This window comes from Propithecus coquereli, unplaced genomic scaffold (genome assembly GCF_000956105.1).
Source record: "Propithecus coquereli isolate 6110/MARCELLA unplaced genomic scaffold, Pcoq_1.0 Scaffold18, whole genome shotgun sequence".
NCBI classification, from domain to species: domain Eukaryota; kingdom Metazoa; phylum Chordata; class Mammalia; order Primates; family Indriidae; genus Propithecus; species Propithecus coquereli.
This window is the reverse complement of record NW_012142745.1, coordinates 227842-241224: the sequence shown is the minus strand read 5'-3', so window position 1 is coordinate 241224 and position 13383 is coordinate 227842. Positions and strand designations below refer to the sequence as shown.

At 44.8% G+C, this 13383-nt stretch overlaps 1 protein-coding gene across 1 annotated transcript in view; it reads right to left on the bottom strand.

Annotated features, from left to right (window-relative positions):
- RUFY4 (RUN and FYVE domain containing 4) overlaps positions 1-13383 on the bottom strand; it is a 27774-nt gene continuing 14391 nt past the window's right edge. The window contains exons 9-11 of the mRNA XM_012642512.1: positions 3258-3404; positions 668-778; positions 1-103 (exon numbers count right to left, since the gene is read on the bottom strand). Coding sequence (XP_012497966.1) covers positions 1-103; positions 668-778; positions 3258-3404 — 361 coding nt within the window. The remainder of the gene's footprint in view (positions 104-667; positions 779-3257; positions 3405-13383) is intronic.

The following is a 13383-nucleotide window of genomic DNA, read 5'->3' as shown; positions in this document are numbered from 1 at the left end:
TCAGGTGACCCGGGCAGCCACTCCCTGGGCGCAGGGCGGGCAGCAGCACTCTCTCTTCTTGTAATCCGCAGAGCAGGCGTGGCAGAGCAGGTCTCCGCAGAGCCTGGGGAGCAGAGACAAGGAAGACAGAGGCCTCTGCAGCTGGGGTCATGGAATTCCAGCACCTTCAGGTCCCCCTCAGATGCCAGTTTCTCATGTCCCAGCAGAATGGCCCTTGGTCTATGTCAGGGGGTCTCCCCTCTCCTGAAGGGTCTCCTGATGCCCGAGCCCCCCAGAGCCTCCACCTCCGATGTCAGCTTCTCCTGGTGGTTCCCTTTCCTCTCCTGCTGCTTGTCCTGCCCCCATGATCACAGAGGAAGGTGGGGAGCAGCTTCTCCTGCGTGGGATCTCTCTTCCCAGACGAGGGGCCCATTCATCAGTTTGTTCCTTGAAGAGTTACACCGTCCTGCCCTGCAGAGCCTCCTCCTCATCTGACCCCCTTCTGCTGTTCTGTTTCGTGACTCTGCTTAGTGTTGGAAGCCAGACACGGTAAACTGAGTGGCCAGCTTTCAGTGGCCTCTCATGAACCCCCAGTTCCCATGTCCCCCCTTCCCTGGGTGGGAAGGGGGCTGTGAGCTGGTGGAAGCCGGAATGTGCCCGAGGAAGGATTCTGTGCCCTCCTCATTACCTGCATGGATAGCGCCGAGACAGTCGGCCAAAGACCTTGCCGCAGCCCACACAGCGCCCAGCGGCCACGGAAGTCAGGTGTTGGAGCCTCTGCCACTGGTGGTCCTTCTCCCTGGTGGAAGGATGGAGGGGGAGAGATGCACACATCGACAGGGACAGGAAGGTAGAAAGGTGGAAACGACCCGGATAGAGAGACAGAAAGGGACAGCAAGGGAAACACAGAGATGACAAGAGGAAGAGAGAGCGAGTGGCAGAGGGAGTCACACACAGACACACAGAGAGACAAAAAGAGACAGAGAGACAGAGAAACAAGGACAGAGAGGCAGAAGGACAGAGATACAGCAATGGAGAGAGACTCAAAGAGGGACAGAGAAAGACAGTCACTCGGAGAGAGAGAGGAAGCCAGGGAGTTGGCAAGGGTGACAGGGAGAGACACATGGAGAAGGAGAAAGATCCATGTAGAGGGAGAGAGAGACACAGAGACAGAGATGCAGAGACAGAGAGAGACAAATATAGAGACAGTGAGAGACACACACAAGAGATCAGGATGGTGACATTCAAGTCCATTTCGCCCAATGTAACCTTGACTCCCTTTCTGAAATGCAATGACGCCAGCATCCCTTCCTTTCAACTCTCCTTCCTCTACCTCCTAACTTGTCATCTATTCCCACAGCATCCAACATGGTAGCCACTAGCCACATGTGGCTATTTAAACTTAAATTAATTGAAATTAAACAACATGAAGACTTCAGTTCCTCAGTCACACCAGCTCAATCACTACATGTGACTAGTAACTACCGTACAGGACAGCACAAGTATGGAATATCTCCATTAGAACAATTCTATTGGATTCTATTCTATACTTAATATTGTTTATGTGGTAACATCATGTTCTGGAATTATAATTGCCTTGTGTCATTGAAAAAAAACCAATGAATAGTATTTACATTATTAGATAATATATACACATTGCTTCCCAAAGTGCTAAAATGTCTTCTAAACATTTCCCTTCTTGGAAGGCTTTTGTTTTTCTAGGAGTTTCTCATGTCCTTCCTTTGTTACTTGCATTACTTGCTTTTAATATGTTATTTTTCCCCCAATTCTTCATCATGTTAGATATTCTGGTGATTCGCCTTCTCCCAGAGATCTTCCTCGAGGGCCCTTGGTATTAATACTTCTGCTTCAATCTAGGTTGACTCCCCTGGGCTTGCTGCCCACTTGTTATTTTAGGAATTCCCTTTTCTTCTCTCCTAGGCTAGAGCTATTGTTTCCTGAATTCCACATCTTCTCCTTTCTTGGCTTACTTCCTTGTTTTTCTGGAGCACATCCTCAACTAACTTCTTAAGAAAGGCTGTGTGGGAGATGAATTTTCAGAAACCTGTTTGTCTGAAAATATCTTTACTCCATCACCTTCCCCACTTAATTCATAGTTCGGACATGGAATTCTACGGCAAACGTCACCTTTTCTCAGAACTTAAAAAGTATTGCACCATGGACTCTTGACATGAGTTGGATTTGGCTTCTTTTGTAGGTGACCTGTCTTTTCCTACAGACAATTTTTGGATATTCTCCTTATCTTTACTGAAGTTTCACAGTGATGTATCTAGGTCTGGGTTTTGATTGTTTTGTTTTTCATTTTTTGTGCTGGTCACTCAGTGAAATCTTTATATCTGAAGATCAGTGTCCATAAGAGCTGGGACATTCTCTCACATTTTTTTCTTTGTTATATTTTATTTGATACGCTCCTCAATTTTATTTTCTTTCTATGGAACCTCTTTCACTTGGAGAGGAACTCCCAGACTGATTCTTTATGTCTCAGATTTTTTCTCTCATGACTTCCATCTCTGCTTTTTATTCTACTTTCTGAGAGACTGCCTCATCTTTCTCTTCTAATCCTTGTAGTGAATTAAAAAAATTCGGTGATCATATTTTTAATTTCTCATCTCTTGACAGTTGTTTTTCACAGCATCTTATTTCATGGAAGACAGACGTTTTTGTTTCTTTGTTTATCTTCATCTACCCCTTTTGTGTTCTAGACTCTTCTCAAATGTCTGGGGATCCTGGGTTGCCATTTCATGTTTAAAAAAGAGGCAGTAAAAGCTGATAGGAGCTCTGAGTAGTGGAAGAACATGGTTGACTAGTGGCTTCCCTTTAGGGGGAACTAGGCAGGGAGCTACCTGCTACATCAGACTTTCAAATGTCAGGACAAACTGGTCTTTTATTTGGGACATCAACTAAATTTCTTTAGAGAAGGACCTTTTCATCATTTGCCTGGGAGATAGGCCCCTGACTGCCAGATATCCTGCAGGCCTATATGCAATTTATATGCTGTGTGTCCTTGGTGACCAAGTCAGCCTCTCTGACCCTCAGTTTCCTCATCTGTAAAAAATGGGCATACCAGCAGGGGTCAGCTAAAAGAAGGACATGAGTTAGCATATATAAAAGGTCTGGAAGCCTACTTGAAGGTTGCTAGTGGCACGGAATTTTCATGCCCTGCCCTCTACATCCCTTCCCATCCCCAAGTGCGCTTGGGCACGAGCGTGTTTGAGGGGAAGAGGCTTGCTCCCCCACCCCACTGTCCCCGTCCTTACTGAATCAATTCCAACACCCGCCTCTTCATGGCCCGGACCAGGTCCCGCTGGCCTCCAAGCTCCTCCTGGTACATGGCGTCCCTCCTTTCAGCCTCCTGCTGCTTCTGTTCCAGCTGTGCCTGCAGCTGGGCTCTGTCCTCCTGACACCTGGGCACAGAAGGAAGAGCAAGCCATGAGGTGGGGAGCTCAGCACTTGTGACTGAGCTGGACTGGGCCTCTGCCTGGCAGGGGTCCCCGGGGGGGGGAAACTGGTGGTGCCCCCTGCAGCTCAAGTCCACACACAAACACAGAACACATATACAGCATAATACACAACGCAACACACCCCTAACACAGACAACACACACGCAACACAGCACGCAACACAATACACGTAGCACATGACACAGGACACACAGGACACAACATACACATAAGGCATACACACAATGCAACACACACGTACAATATAACACAGTGTGCGTACAATGCGCCCATGTGTACACACACACACAATGCACACATCACACACCAAGCTGAGCACTGTGTGAGGTCTGGCACCTGCACGCTGACTCCTCACCAACCATTCAGAGAAATGACAAACGAAAATAGGGCCAAGCCTTGAGTGCCCCTTTAGAGGGAATGAGCTGACGTTTCCACTTTTCTCTTTGTTTTTCTTCTTTTTTTCTTTTTTTAAAAATTTCCATTTTAAAATGTGATTTTCTCTAAAGGTGTATTCCTGATCATGGCGGCTCTCTGGAGGGAAGGAGGCTGCCCGGCAACCCAGGCTGGATGGGCTGCGCCTGGCTGGAAGCAGCTGTGGGTGGAGAGGGAGCAGCATAGGATTTGGGGGGATTTTTTGCTTTGAAATATTTTGAAAAGTTACGTTACATTGTCTCTTCAATTAAAGAAAGCAAAATGAAAAATATGGCTTTCTTAAAATTTTGTTTTAGTTTTGGCCTTGGAAGCTCCTCAGCTCTATTCTTTTCTTTTTGTCTTTAGTGGTTTTTGAGAAGGTTCCAAGAAGTCTAGTAGACAAGACATAAAGAGGTCCCAGCCCCAGGTCCCAGCCTCTTATGCCACGGCTCGGTGGGGAGGGCGCTGTGACGGCGGGCGGGCACCGGTGGGGGTCCCTGTGCTCTGGGCGTGTGCATGTGTGTGTACGTGTGTGCGCACGCGTGTGTGTGTGCAAGTGCGCTTGGGCACGAGCGTGTTTGAGGGGAAGAGGCTTGCGACAGGCTTGACAACGAATCAAGCAACTGATTTTGAGAACACTGCCATTTAGCATGCTGCAGGGAAGAAAGTTGAGGGGCTCATGAAATGGAACCGGCAGCAGTAGCCACTGACCTTCCAAAAGGGCCAGTCACTGCAGGCTTGAGAGGGTTCTGGTGCTCAGGCGTGGGTCAGGGCCAGGCTTTGACTTTTAATGAACGTTCTAGTCTTCAGCCTCCTCGTTTCTTAGCTGCTGGCTTTAATTTTCCTGAGCCAGTTTACTTGCCCAGTGATCCCAGGTCCTTATGGGACCAGTGGGGTGCACATGTGTGTCCGGGGTGGGAGGGAACACTTACTTAGCACCTACTGTATGCCAGGGGCTGTTTGGGTGCCAGGAATAGAGCAGTGCCTACGCTCCTGTGCACGTGACAGCGAGTTTGGGGCGGTGGTCAAAGCAAGTGATAGACCGATAAAACAATTAAACTCAGTGTTCTGACAGTGACAAAGGCGGGCTTGAGACAGACCAGAGAAGGTGTGCAGGGACGGCTTCTCAGACAAGGTGACACGTGCGCAGACCTGAAAGATGAGAAGTCAGCCTTGTGGAGCCAGGCAGGGCGCATGCAGAAGGCTGCCAGTTGGAAAGGGCTGGGCTGGTTTGAGGAACTGAAAGAAGACTAGAAATCTGGAAGGCCATGCAGGGCAGAGGGGAGCGGGGAAGGCAAGAGAGGAGGGGGGAGGCGGCAGGGCCTGCTGTGTCCTCCAGTGGCACAGGAGGAGTGAATGCTAATCTCAGTGCAACGGGAAGCCACTGGAGTGTTTAAGCAGGGGGCGACAGATGCTCCGAGTGCAGGAGAGGACAGGGAAGGAATTAGTTTAATGGCAACTACTATATGTCAGGCACCGATGCTAGTGTTTTGTAGCCCTGTTCATATGGTTTTCACAATGTGATGAGACAGGTAATATCATCCTCCTTTTACAAGAGAGAAAAGTAGAGCCTCAGAGAGGGAGTGACACTTGCCCAGGGTCACACAGTTTGATCAGTGGAAGAAGCAGAAATCTGGACACAGGCTTGTTGAGCTTTTAACTTCTGCTTCCCCACGTCTCCATGCACACAGGGCCCTGATCACCAGCGATCTCTGGCACCAGCGCCAAGTAGGCAGCAGGTGGGAGAGAGGGATGGGTCCCCACAACCCCTGTGGGCCTTGGAGGAGCTCAGTGCTGCCGTCCTTGGGGTGGAGGAGATGTGGTGTTGCCTAATTCCGCATCCTGAGGACCTCTTTGATTTGCGTCAGTCCTAATCTCCTTTGCTTGGCAGTCTCACCCAGGGGCAGAGGAAACCCCCTGCTTGGACAGATGGCCCTGCAGAGCATCTGTGCTGGGAGAAGGAACCGCAGCAATCACATCATCTGCTTTTGCTAATTGGGGACCTGAGGCCCAAAGAGGGGAGGCCACTGTCTCAGAGGCCTGCAGCCAGAGAGCCAGGAAGTGGGTGTTGGAACTCTGTCTCAGTCCAAGTCCATTTTCATAGCCCTGCGGTTCTGCCCCGGTGCTGCCTCCTCCAGGGACAGCTGCTGCTCGCCTCTGCCTTTCCTGGGCCCTGTGTGGGGGCCTTCACTGTCCCCCCTCAGTTTGTCCTCCAAACTACAGCCTGAGCGAGCCCTTTGAACACCAATGTCAAACTGAGAGACTCACCTGCTGCAACCCTGCCCCAGCCTCCCATGGCATGGAGAAGAATCCCAGAGTTTCACTCGGCCTTCAGGGCCCCTGGCTACTGCTCGGTCCCTCTCTCTCCTGCTCAGACACTCCCGAAGCGTCCGGCCTGCCTGTCATCAAGCCCACATCTTTTGGGCCTTTGTCTCTGCCGTCCTCCTGGCCAGCAGTGCCCCTCCCCAGACATTCGCATGGTCCCGTCTCTCGCATGGTTGGGTTTTCTGCTCAGATGTCACCTCCTGGCAGAGGCCTGTCTGGAGTCTGAATGACTATCCCGCCTTTATCCCTTTCCCCGGCTGTATTTTTCTCCAGAGCATCTACTACTACCTGACATGTATTTCTATTTGTTTATCTATTGTCTGTCTCCCAGCGCATGTAGGGCAGACCGCACCTGTTTTATTCATGGCTGTACACCCCCCGCCCCACTGCCCCACTCACGGCCATAGTAGAGGCACGATAAGTATTGTCGACAGAATGAATGGGCCCTGTGGCACTCCTGTTCACTGTGGCGAGATGCCCGTTACCAGCTGGAAGCCCAGGGTCCCTTTTCCTGAAAGTGAGTGTTGTCCTTAGCTCCCTGGATCCCAGGAGTCAGGGGAGCATGTTCTCTTCCCAGCCTCAGGGGCAGCTGTATTTACATTCTGACGCTTCCCAAATCCGTCTCCCGCCCCTACTTCCTTCCTGAACCCCACACCTGACTTCTTACCCTGCGACCCCACTCAAGTGTCTAACAGGTGCCTCAAACTTGACATGTTTGAATCTAAGCTCTGAACTTTCCCCACAAACCTGCCCTCCCACAGCCTCCCCATCTTGGTTAACAGTGACTCAGCTTTCCACTTGATCAGGTAGAAAATCCGGGTCATTCTTGACTTCTGTCTTTCTCTTAGACCCACATCCAATCCCTCAGGAAGCCCCACTCTGGAATTTATCCAGCACCCAGCAGCTTCTCCTCCCTCCGTTGCCTCCAGCCCAGTCAGGCCCCTTTGCTCTCCCCTGCACTGCGGCAGCAGCCTCCTTCCTGGGCTCCTCGCACCTAGCTTGCTTGCCTGCAGGCTGGCTCTATAGGGCCTTTTAAAATCAAGTCAGTCTGGAACAGGCCAATCTATAGAGACAGAAAGTGAACTCGTGGTTGCCTATGGCTGGGGAGGGTCAGGCGTGGGGGGCAGTGCCTGTTAATGGGTACAGGATTTCTCTTTGGGTTGATGAAAATGTTCTGAAATTGATTGTGGTACTCTGTACTTCACAGTACTCTGAATGTACTAAAGACCTTGAATTGTTAAAAATTTGAAAAGCATACATACATATATGTGACACTAAAAAAACCTCAGATCATGTCCCTCCTCTGCTCAGAACTTTCAATAGCTCCCATCTTACTCTAAGTCAAAGCCAAGGTCCTTTCAATGACCCACCAAGCTCTCCCTAACCATTGCCTGACCTTTTTCTACATCTTCTCCCTCCTTCGCTCCACTAGGGCCAGAATGGCCCCCCTGATGTTTCCAGAACCTGCCATGCCCATTCCCACCTCAGGGCTTTTGCTCTTGCTGTTTCCTCTGCCTGGAACATCTTCAAATGTCGCACTCCTCACTCAGTAAAGACTTGAGCCTTTACTTAAACAACATCTTTTCAGGGAGGCCTTGCCTGGCCATGCCACCTTATTTAAAATGTCACCCCTGAGATAAATTCAGCAAGAGGATATAACAATTGTGAATATATATGCAGCAGATATCAGGGAACCCAGGTATAGAAAGCACATATTATTAAAAGTAAAGAGAGACAGACCCTAATACAATGATAGCCGACTTCAACATCCTACTTTCAGTGCTAGACAGATGATCTAGACAGAAAATAACAAAGAAACATCAGACTTAAACTGTCCTATAGACCAAATGGATCAGATAGACATCTACATAGCATTTCATCCAACAACTACAGAATATACATTCTTCTCATCAGCACATGGAGCATTCTCCAGGATAGACAACATGTGAGGCCACAAAACAAGTCTCAACAAATTTAAGAAAATTGAGATTGTATCAAGTATCTTCTCAGACTACAATGGACTAAAACTAGAAATCAGAAACAAGAAGAGATCTGGAAACTGTACAATGACAGAAATTAAACAATATGCTCCTGAACACTCAATGGTTATATGAAGAAATTATTATAAAAAGGAATTCCAATAATTTTGTGAAACAAATGAAAATGGAAACATAATATACCAAAACCCATGGCATACAGCAAAAGCAGTTGTAAGAGGGAAGCTTATAGCAATAAACACCCCCACCGGAAAAGCAGAAAGATTTCTTGCATCTCAAGGAACTAGAAAAGCAGGAACAAACCAAACCCAAAATTAGTAGAAGGAAAGAAATAATAAAGATCAGAACAGAACTAAACAAAATAGAGACCAAAAAAAAAAAACAAAACAAAAAAAAAACAACTGATACCACAGAAATACAAAGGATCATTAGAGATTATTATGAACAATTATATACTAACAAATTGGAAAAACTAGAGGAAATTGATAAATTTCTGAATGAGTATAACTTACCAAGATTAAACCTAGAAGAAATAGGAAACCTGAACAGACCAACTATGAGTAATTAGAATGAATCAGTAATAAAAAGCTTCCAAACAAACAAACAAAGCCCAGGACCACCTGGCTTTAATTCTGAATCCCACCAAACTTTTAAAGAATGAACATCAATTCTTCTCGAACTATTACAAAAAATTGAAGTGCATGGAATTGTCCCTAATTCATTCTATAAGGCCAGCATTACCCTAATGCTAACCTCAGACAAGGACACAACAGAAAAAAAAATTACAGGCCAATATTCCTGATGAATATAGTTGCAAAAATCCTCAAATGAATATTAGCAAACTGAATTCAGCAGCACATTAAAAAGATAATATATCATGATCAAGTGGGATTTATCCCAGAAATGCAAGGATGCTTCAACAAATGCAAATCAATAAATGTGATACATCTCACCACCAGAATGAAGGACAAAAACCATATGATCATTTCAATAGATGTAGACAAAGCATTTCATAAAATTCAATATCCCTTCATGATAAAAACTCTTAACAAATTAGGCAAACCCACAGTTAACATTATACCGGACAGGGTAAAGCTGAAAGCCTTTCTTCTAAGAACTGGAACAAGATAAGAATGCCCACTTTCACCACTCTTATTCAACATAGTACTGAGAATCCTACCCAGATAAATTAGGCAAGAAAAAGAAATGAAAAGCATCAAAACTGGAAAAAAAAAGAGGTCAAAATTTCTCTCTTTGTAGACGACTTGAATTTTTATATAGAAAAACTTAAAAGCTCCATCAAAAATCTCTTAAAACTCAAACAAATACAATAATGTTGCAAGGCACAAAATGAACACACAAAAATCAGTAGCATTTCTACATATCAATGATGAACTAGCTGAAAAAGAAATTGAGAAAGCAATCCCATTTACAATAGCTAAAAAATTAAAATATTTCAGAATAAATTTAATTAAGGAAGTGAAAGATCTCTACAATGAAAACTCAAAATACTGATGAAAGAAATGAAATGGGACACTAAAAAGGAAAAGACATCCCATGCTCATGGATTGGAAAAATTAATATTGTTAAAATGACCATGCTGCCCAAAGAAATCTCCAAATTCAATGCAATCTCTATCAAAATACCAATGACATTCTTTAGAGAAATAGAAAAAATAATCCTAAAATTCACATAGAGCCACAAAAGACCTTGAATAGCTAAAACAATAGAGTAAAAAGAACAAAGCTGGACATACCACACTATCTGACTTCAAAATATACCACAAAGCTATAGTAACCCAAAAAGCATAGTACTGGTATAAAAACAGACATGTAGATCAGTGGAACAAAATAGAGAATCCAGAAGCACATGCATTTATTTAAAGCCAACTGATTTTAAACAGAGGCACCAAGAACACACATTGGGAAAAGAATAATCTCTTTAATAAATTGTGCTGGGAAAATTGTCTATCCATAGTCAGAAGAATGAAACTAGACTCCTATCTCTTGCCATATACAAAAATCAAATCAAAATGGACTAAAGACTTAAATGTAAGACTTGAAACTATATAACTACTAGAAGAAAAGATAGGGGAAATGCTTTAGTACATTGGTCTAGGCAAAGATTTTATGGGTAAGACTTTGAAAGTACAGGCAGCAAAACCAAAAATAGACAATTAAGGGGGTTAAAATGGAACACCAGAAGCAGCCTGCACAATGCCACTCTTGTGGAGAGGATCAAAAGTGGCAAATGGATATTCACTTTTGGATTGACTATCTAAGAGAGCACTGGGTATCAACACAGAGATGGCAGGAGTGAAGCAAAGAAGAAAGAAGTGGGACGACTTGCTCAGCAGGATTGAGAGGTACTTGGGGAAGATGCCCACACATGGGAAAAAGACAGAGGAAAGACCCCTGGGGCTCCACGCTTCCCCTAAAGACAATACAACTAGGCCTGTGGGAGGGCCCCTCCACCACAGCAGGCCTGCGGACTGATACAGAGACCTGCCTAGAGGCAGTATGGTGGCATTGCTCTTGAGAGAAGGCACAGCTGGCTTGCGAGCCCTGGGTGCTGCTGCTGGTGCCATTGTGACACCCCAGCCCCAGAGCACTATGTCTACACAGGGGTCAGATCCATAGCTGCTATCTACCCCTTTCCCCTACTGGGTGGGGAGGAAGTGAGGAGTCCTGCTGCTTATGCATGCCCCATGGGCATCTGCTGTTTGCTTCCACCACTGCCTCTGGGGGATCTGAGTGGAGCAGGAGACTGGAACCAGTGCCCACTGCTGTGGCCTGGGTGACCCTGCTCAACCACATCTCCTGTGGGACCTAAGTGGAGCATGTGCCTGTAGCTCCACCCCATTCTGCACATGCGCCTCATTCCGCAGGCCCACCCTGCTCAGCACATGTGCCTTGCCCCACAGTCCTGCCCTGCCACAGTGGCCCTGTGACAACCACATGGGATTGGGGGAGACACAGCAGAGCAGCAGGCTTAAAGGCTTACAATGCATCCACCCCTCTCCTGCATGTTCAAGCTTCTTGAATAGGACTCAAGCATGTCATCCAGGGGCCCATGCCTATCTTCTCCAAGCAACAGAGGTCCCAAAGGAGGAGAACAGGTGTTTCGTAAAGCTATCTGTTTTGTGCTGAGAGAAGAAGCTCAAGACAAGAAGGAACCAACATAAGAACTCTGGCAACATGAAATAGCAGGCTGTCTTGACACCCTCAAAGGATCAAAAGAGCTCTCCAGTAATGAACTCTAACCTAAAAAAAAAAAAAAATCAATATGACAGGTACAGAATTCAGATTATAAATGGCAAGTAAAATAAATGGGATTGAGGAGAAGATAGAAGACCAACACAAGGAAACTTAAAAAATTATTCAGGACAGGAATGAAAAATTCACCGAAGAGATAGATAACATAAGAAAAGATATAACAGAACTTAAAGAAATCGGAGTGTTATTTAGGGAATTTCAAAATACATCAGAAAGTTTAAGCAACAGACTAGACCAAGCAGAAGAAAGACATTCAGAGCTTGAAGACATGGCTTTTGAATTAACCCAGTCAGTCAAAAATGTAGAAAAAACAATAAAGAAAAGTGAACAATCACTGCGAGAAATATGGGACTATGTAAAGCAAGATAATATAAGAATCACAGGTATCCCTGAGGGAGAAGAAGGCAAAGCAAAAAGCATGGAAAACCTATCTGAGGGAATAATTGAGGAAAACTTCTCTGGTATTGCTGGAGATTTAGATATCCAGATACAAGAGCATCATTGAACACCTGGAAGATTCATAGCAAATAGGATACTACCAAGGCACATAGTCATCATACTGTCCAATGTCTACATGAAGGAGAAAATCCTATGAGCTGCGAGACAAAAGCAACAAGTTACTTTCAAAGTAAAACCCATCAGACTAACAGCAAACTTCTCAGCAGAGACTTTACAAGTCAGAAGGGATTGGGTCCCATTTTCAGTCTTCTTAAACAGAATAACTGCCAGTCAAGGATTTTGTATCCTGCAAAGGTAAGTTTCATAAATGAAGGAGAAATAAAGTCTTTCCCAGGCAAATACACACTATGGCAATTTGTCACTACTAGATCTGCCCTACAGGAAATGCTTGAAAGTGCTCTATACATGGAACAGAACAATCAATCCCCACCAGTGTAAAAACACCTGAAAGTTAAAGCTCACAACACTTAAAAAAAGTAACACAAGGGAGAAAACATGGCAACTAAGTATCATTTAACATGACAAACAGAACAGTATCTCTATATCAATACTAACATTGAACATAAACGGTCTTAACACTCCACTTAAAAGACATAGGCTGGCTGAATGGATGAAAAAACACAACCCAAATATTATGTTGTCTTCAAGAAACCCATCTAACCTGCAAGGAGTCTCATAGACTCAAGGTACGGGGATGGAAAAAAATATTCCACACAAATGGAAGCCAACAGCGAGCAGAAGTAGCAATTCTCATATCGGCTAAAATAGACTTTAAATGAACAATGGTACAAAAAGACAAAGATCATCATTATATAATGATAAAGGAAGAAATTCAGCAAAAAGTTATATTATGTGTGTGTGTGTGTGTGTGTGTATGCACCTGCTGCTGAATGATCCTTGTGTCAATGATGAAATTAAGATGGAAATCAAATAAAAAATTTTTTGGATTGAACAACATAGATAACATAAGTTTCCTAAATCTATGAGATACAGAAAAAGCAGTGCTAAGGAGGAAGTTCATAGCCTTAAATGCTTCCATCTGTCGTTTTACAGAAAGACCACAAATTAATGACCTAATCTTACCTTAAGGAACTAGAAAAAGAAGAACAAACCAAACCCAAAGCTAGCAGAAGACAGGAAATAACAAAGCTCAGAGCAGAACTAAATGAAATGGAAACAAAAAAAAAATACAAAGAATCAAGGAAACAAAAAGTTGGTTCTTTGAAAAGATTAATGAAATCGATAGACCACTAGCTAGATTAACCAGAAATAGAAGAGAAAGGACTAAAATAAGGTCAATCAGAAATGAAAAAGAAGATATTCCAACTGATACAACAGAAATACAAAATATCATCCATGACTGCTATAAAAACCTCTCTGCACACAAACTAGAATATCTAGAAGAAATGTATAAATTTGTGGACACACACAACCTCCCAAGCTTGAATCAGGAAG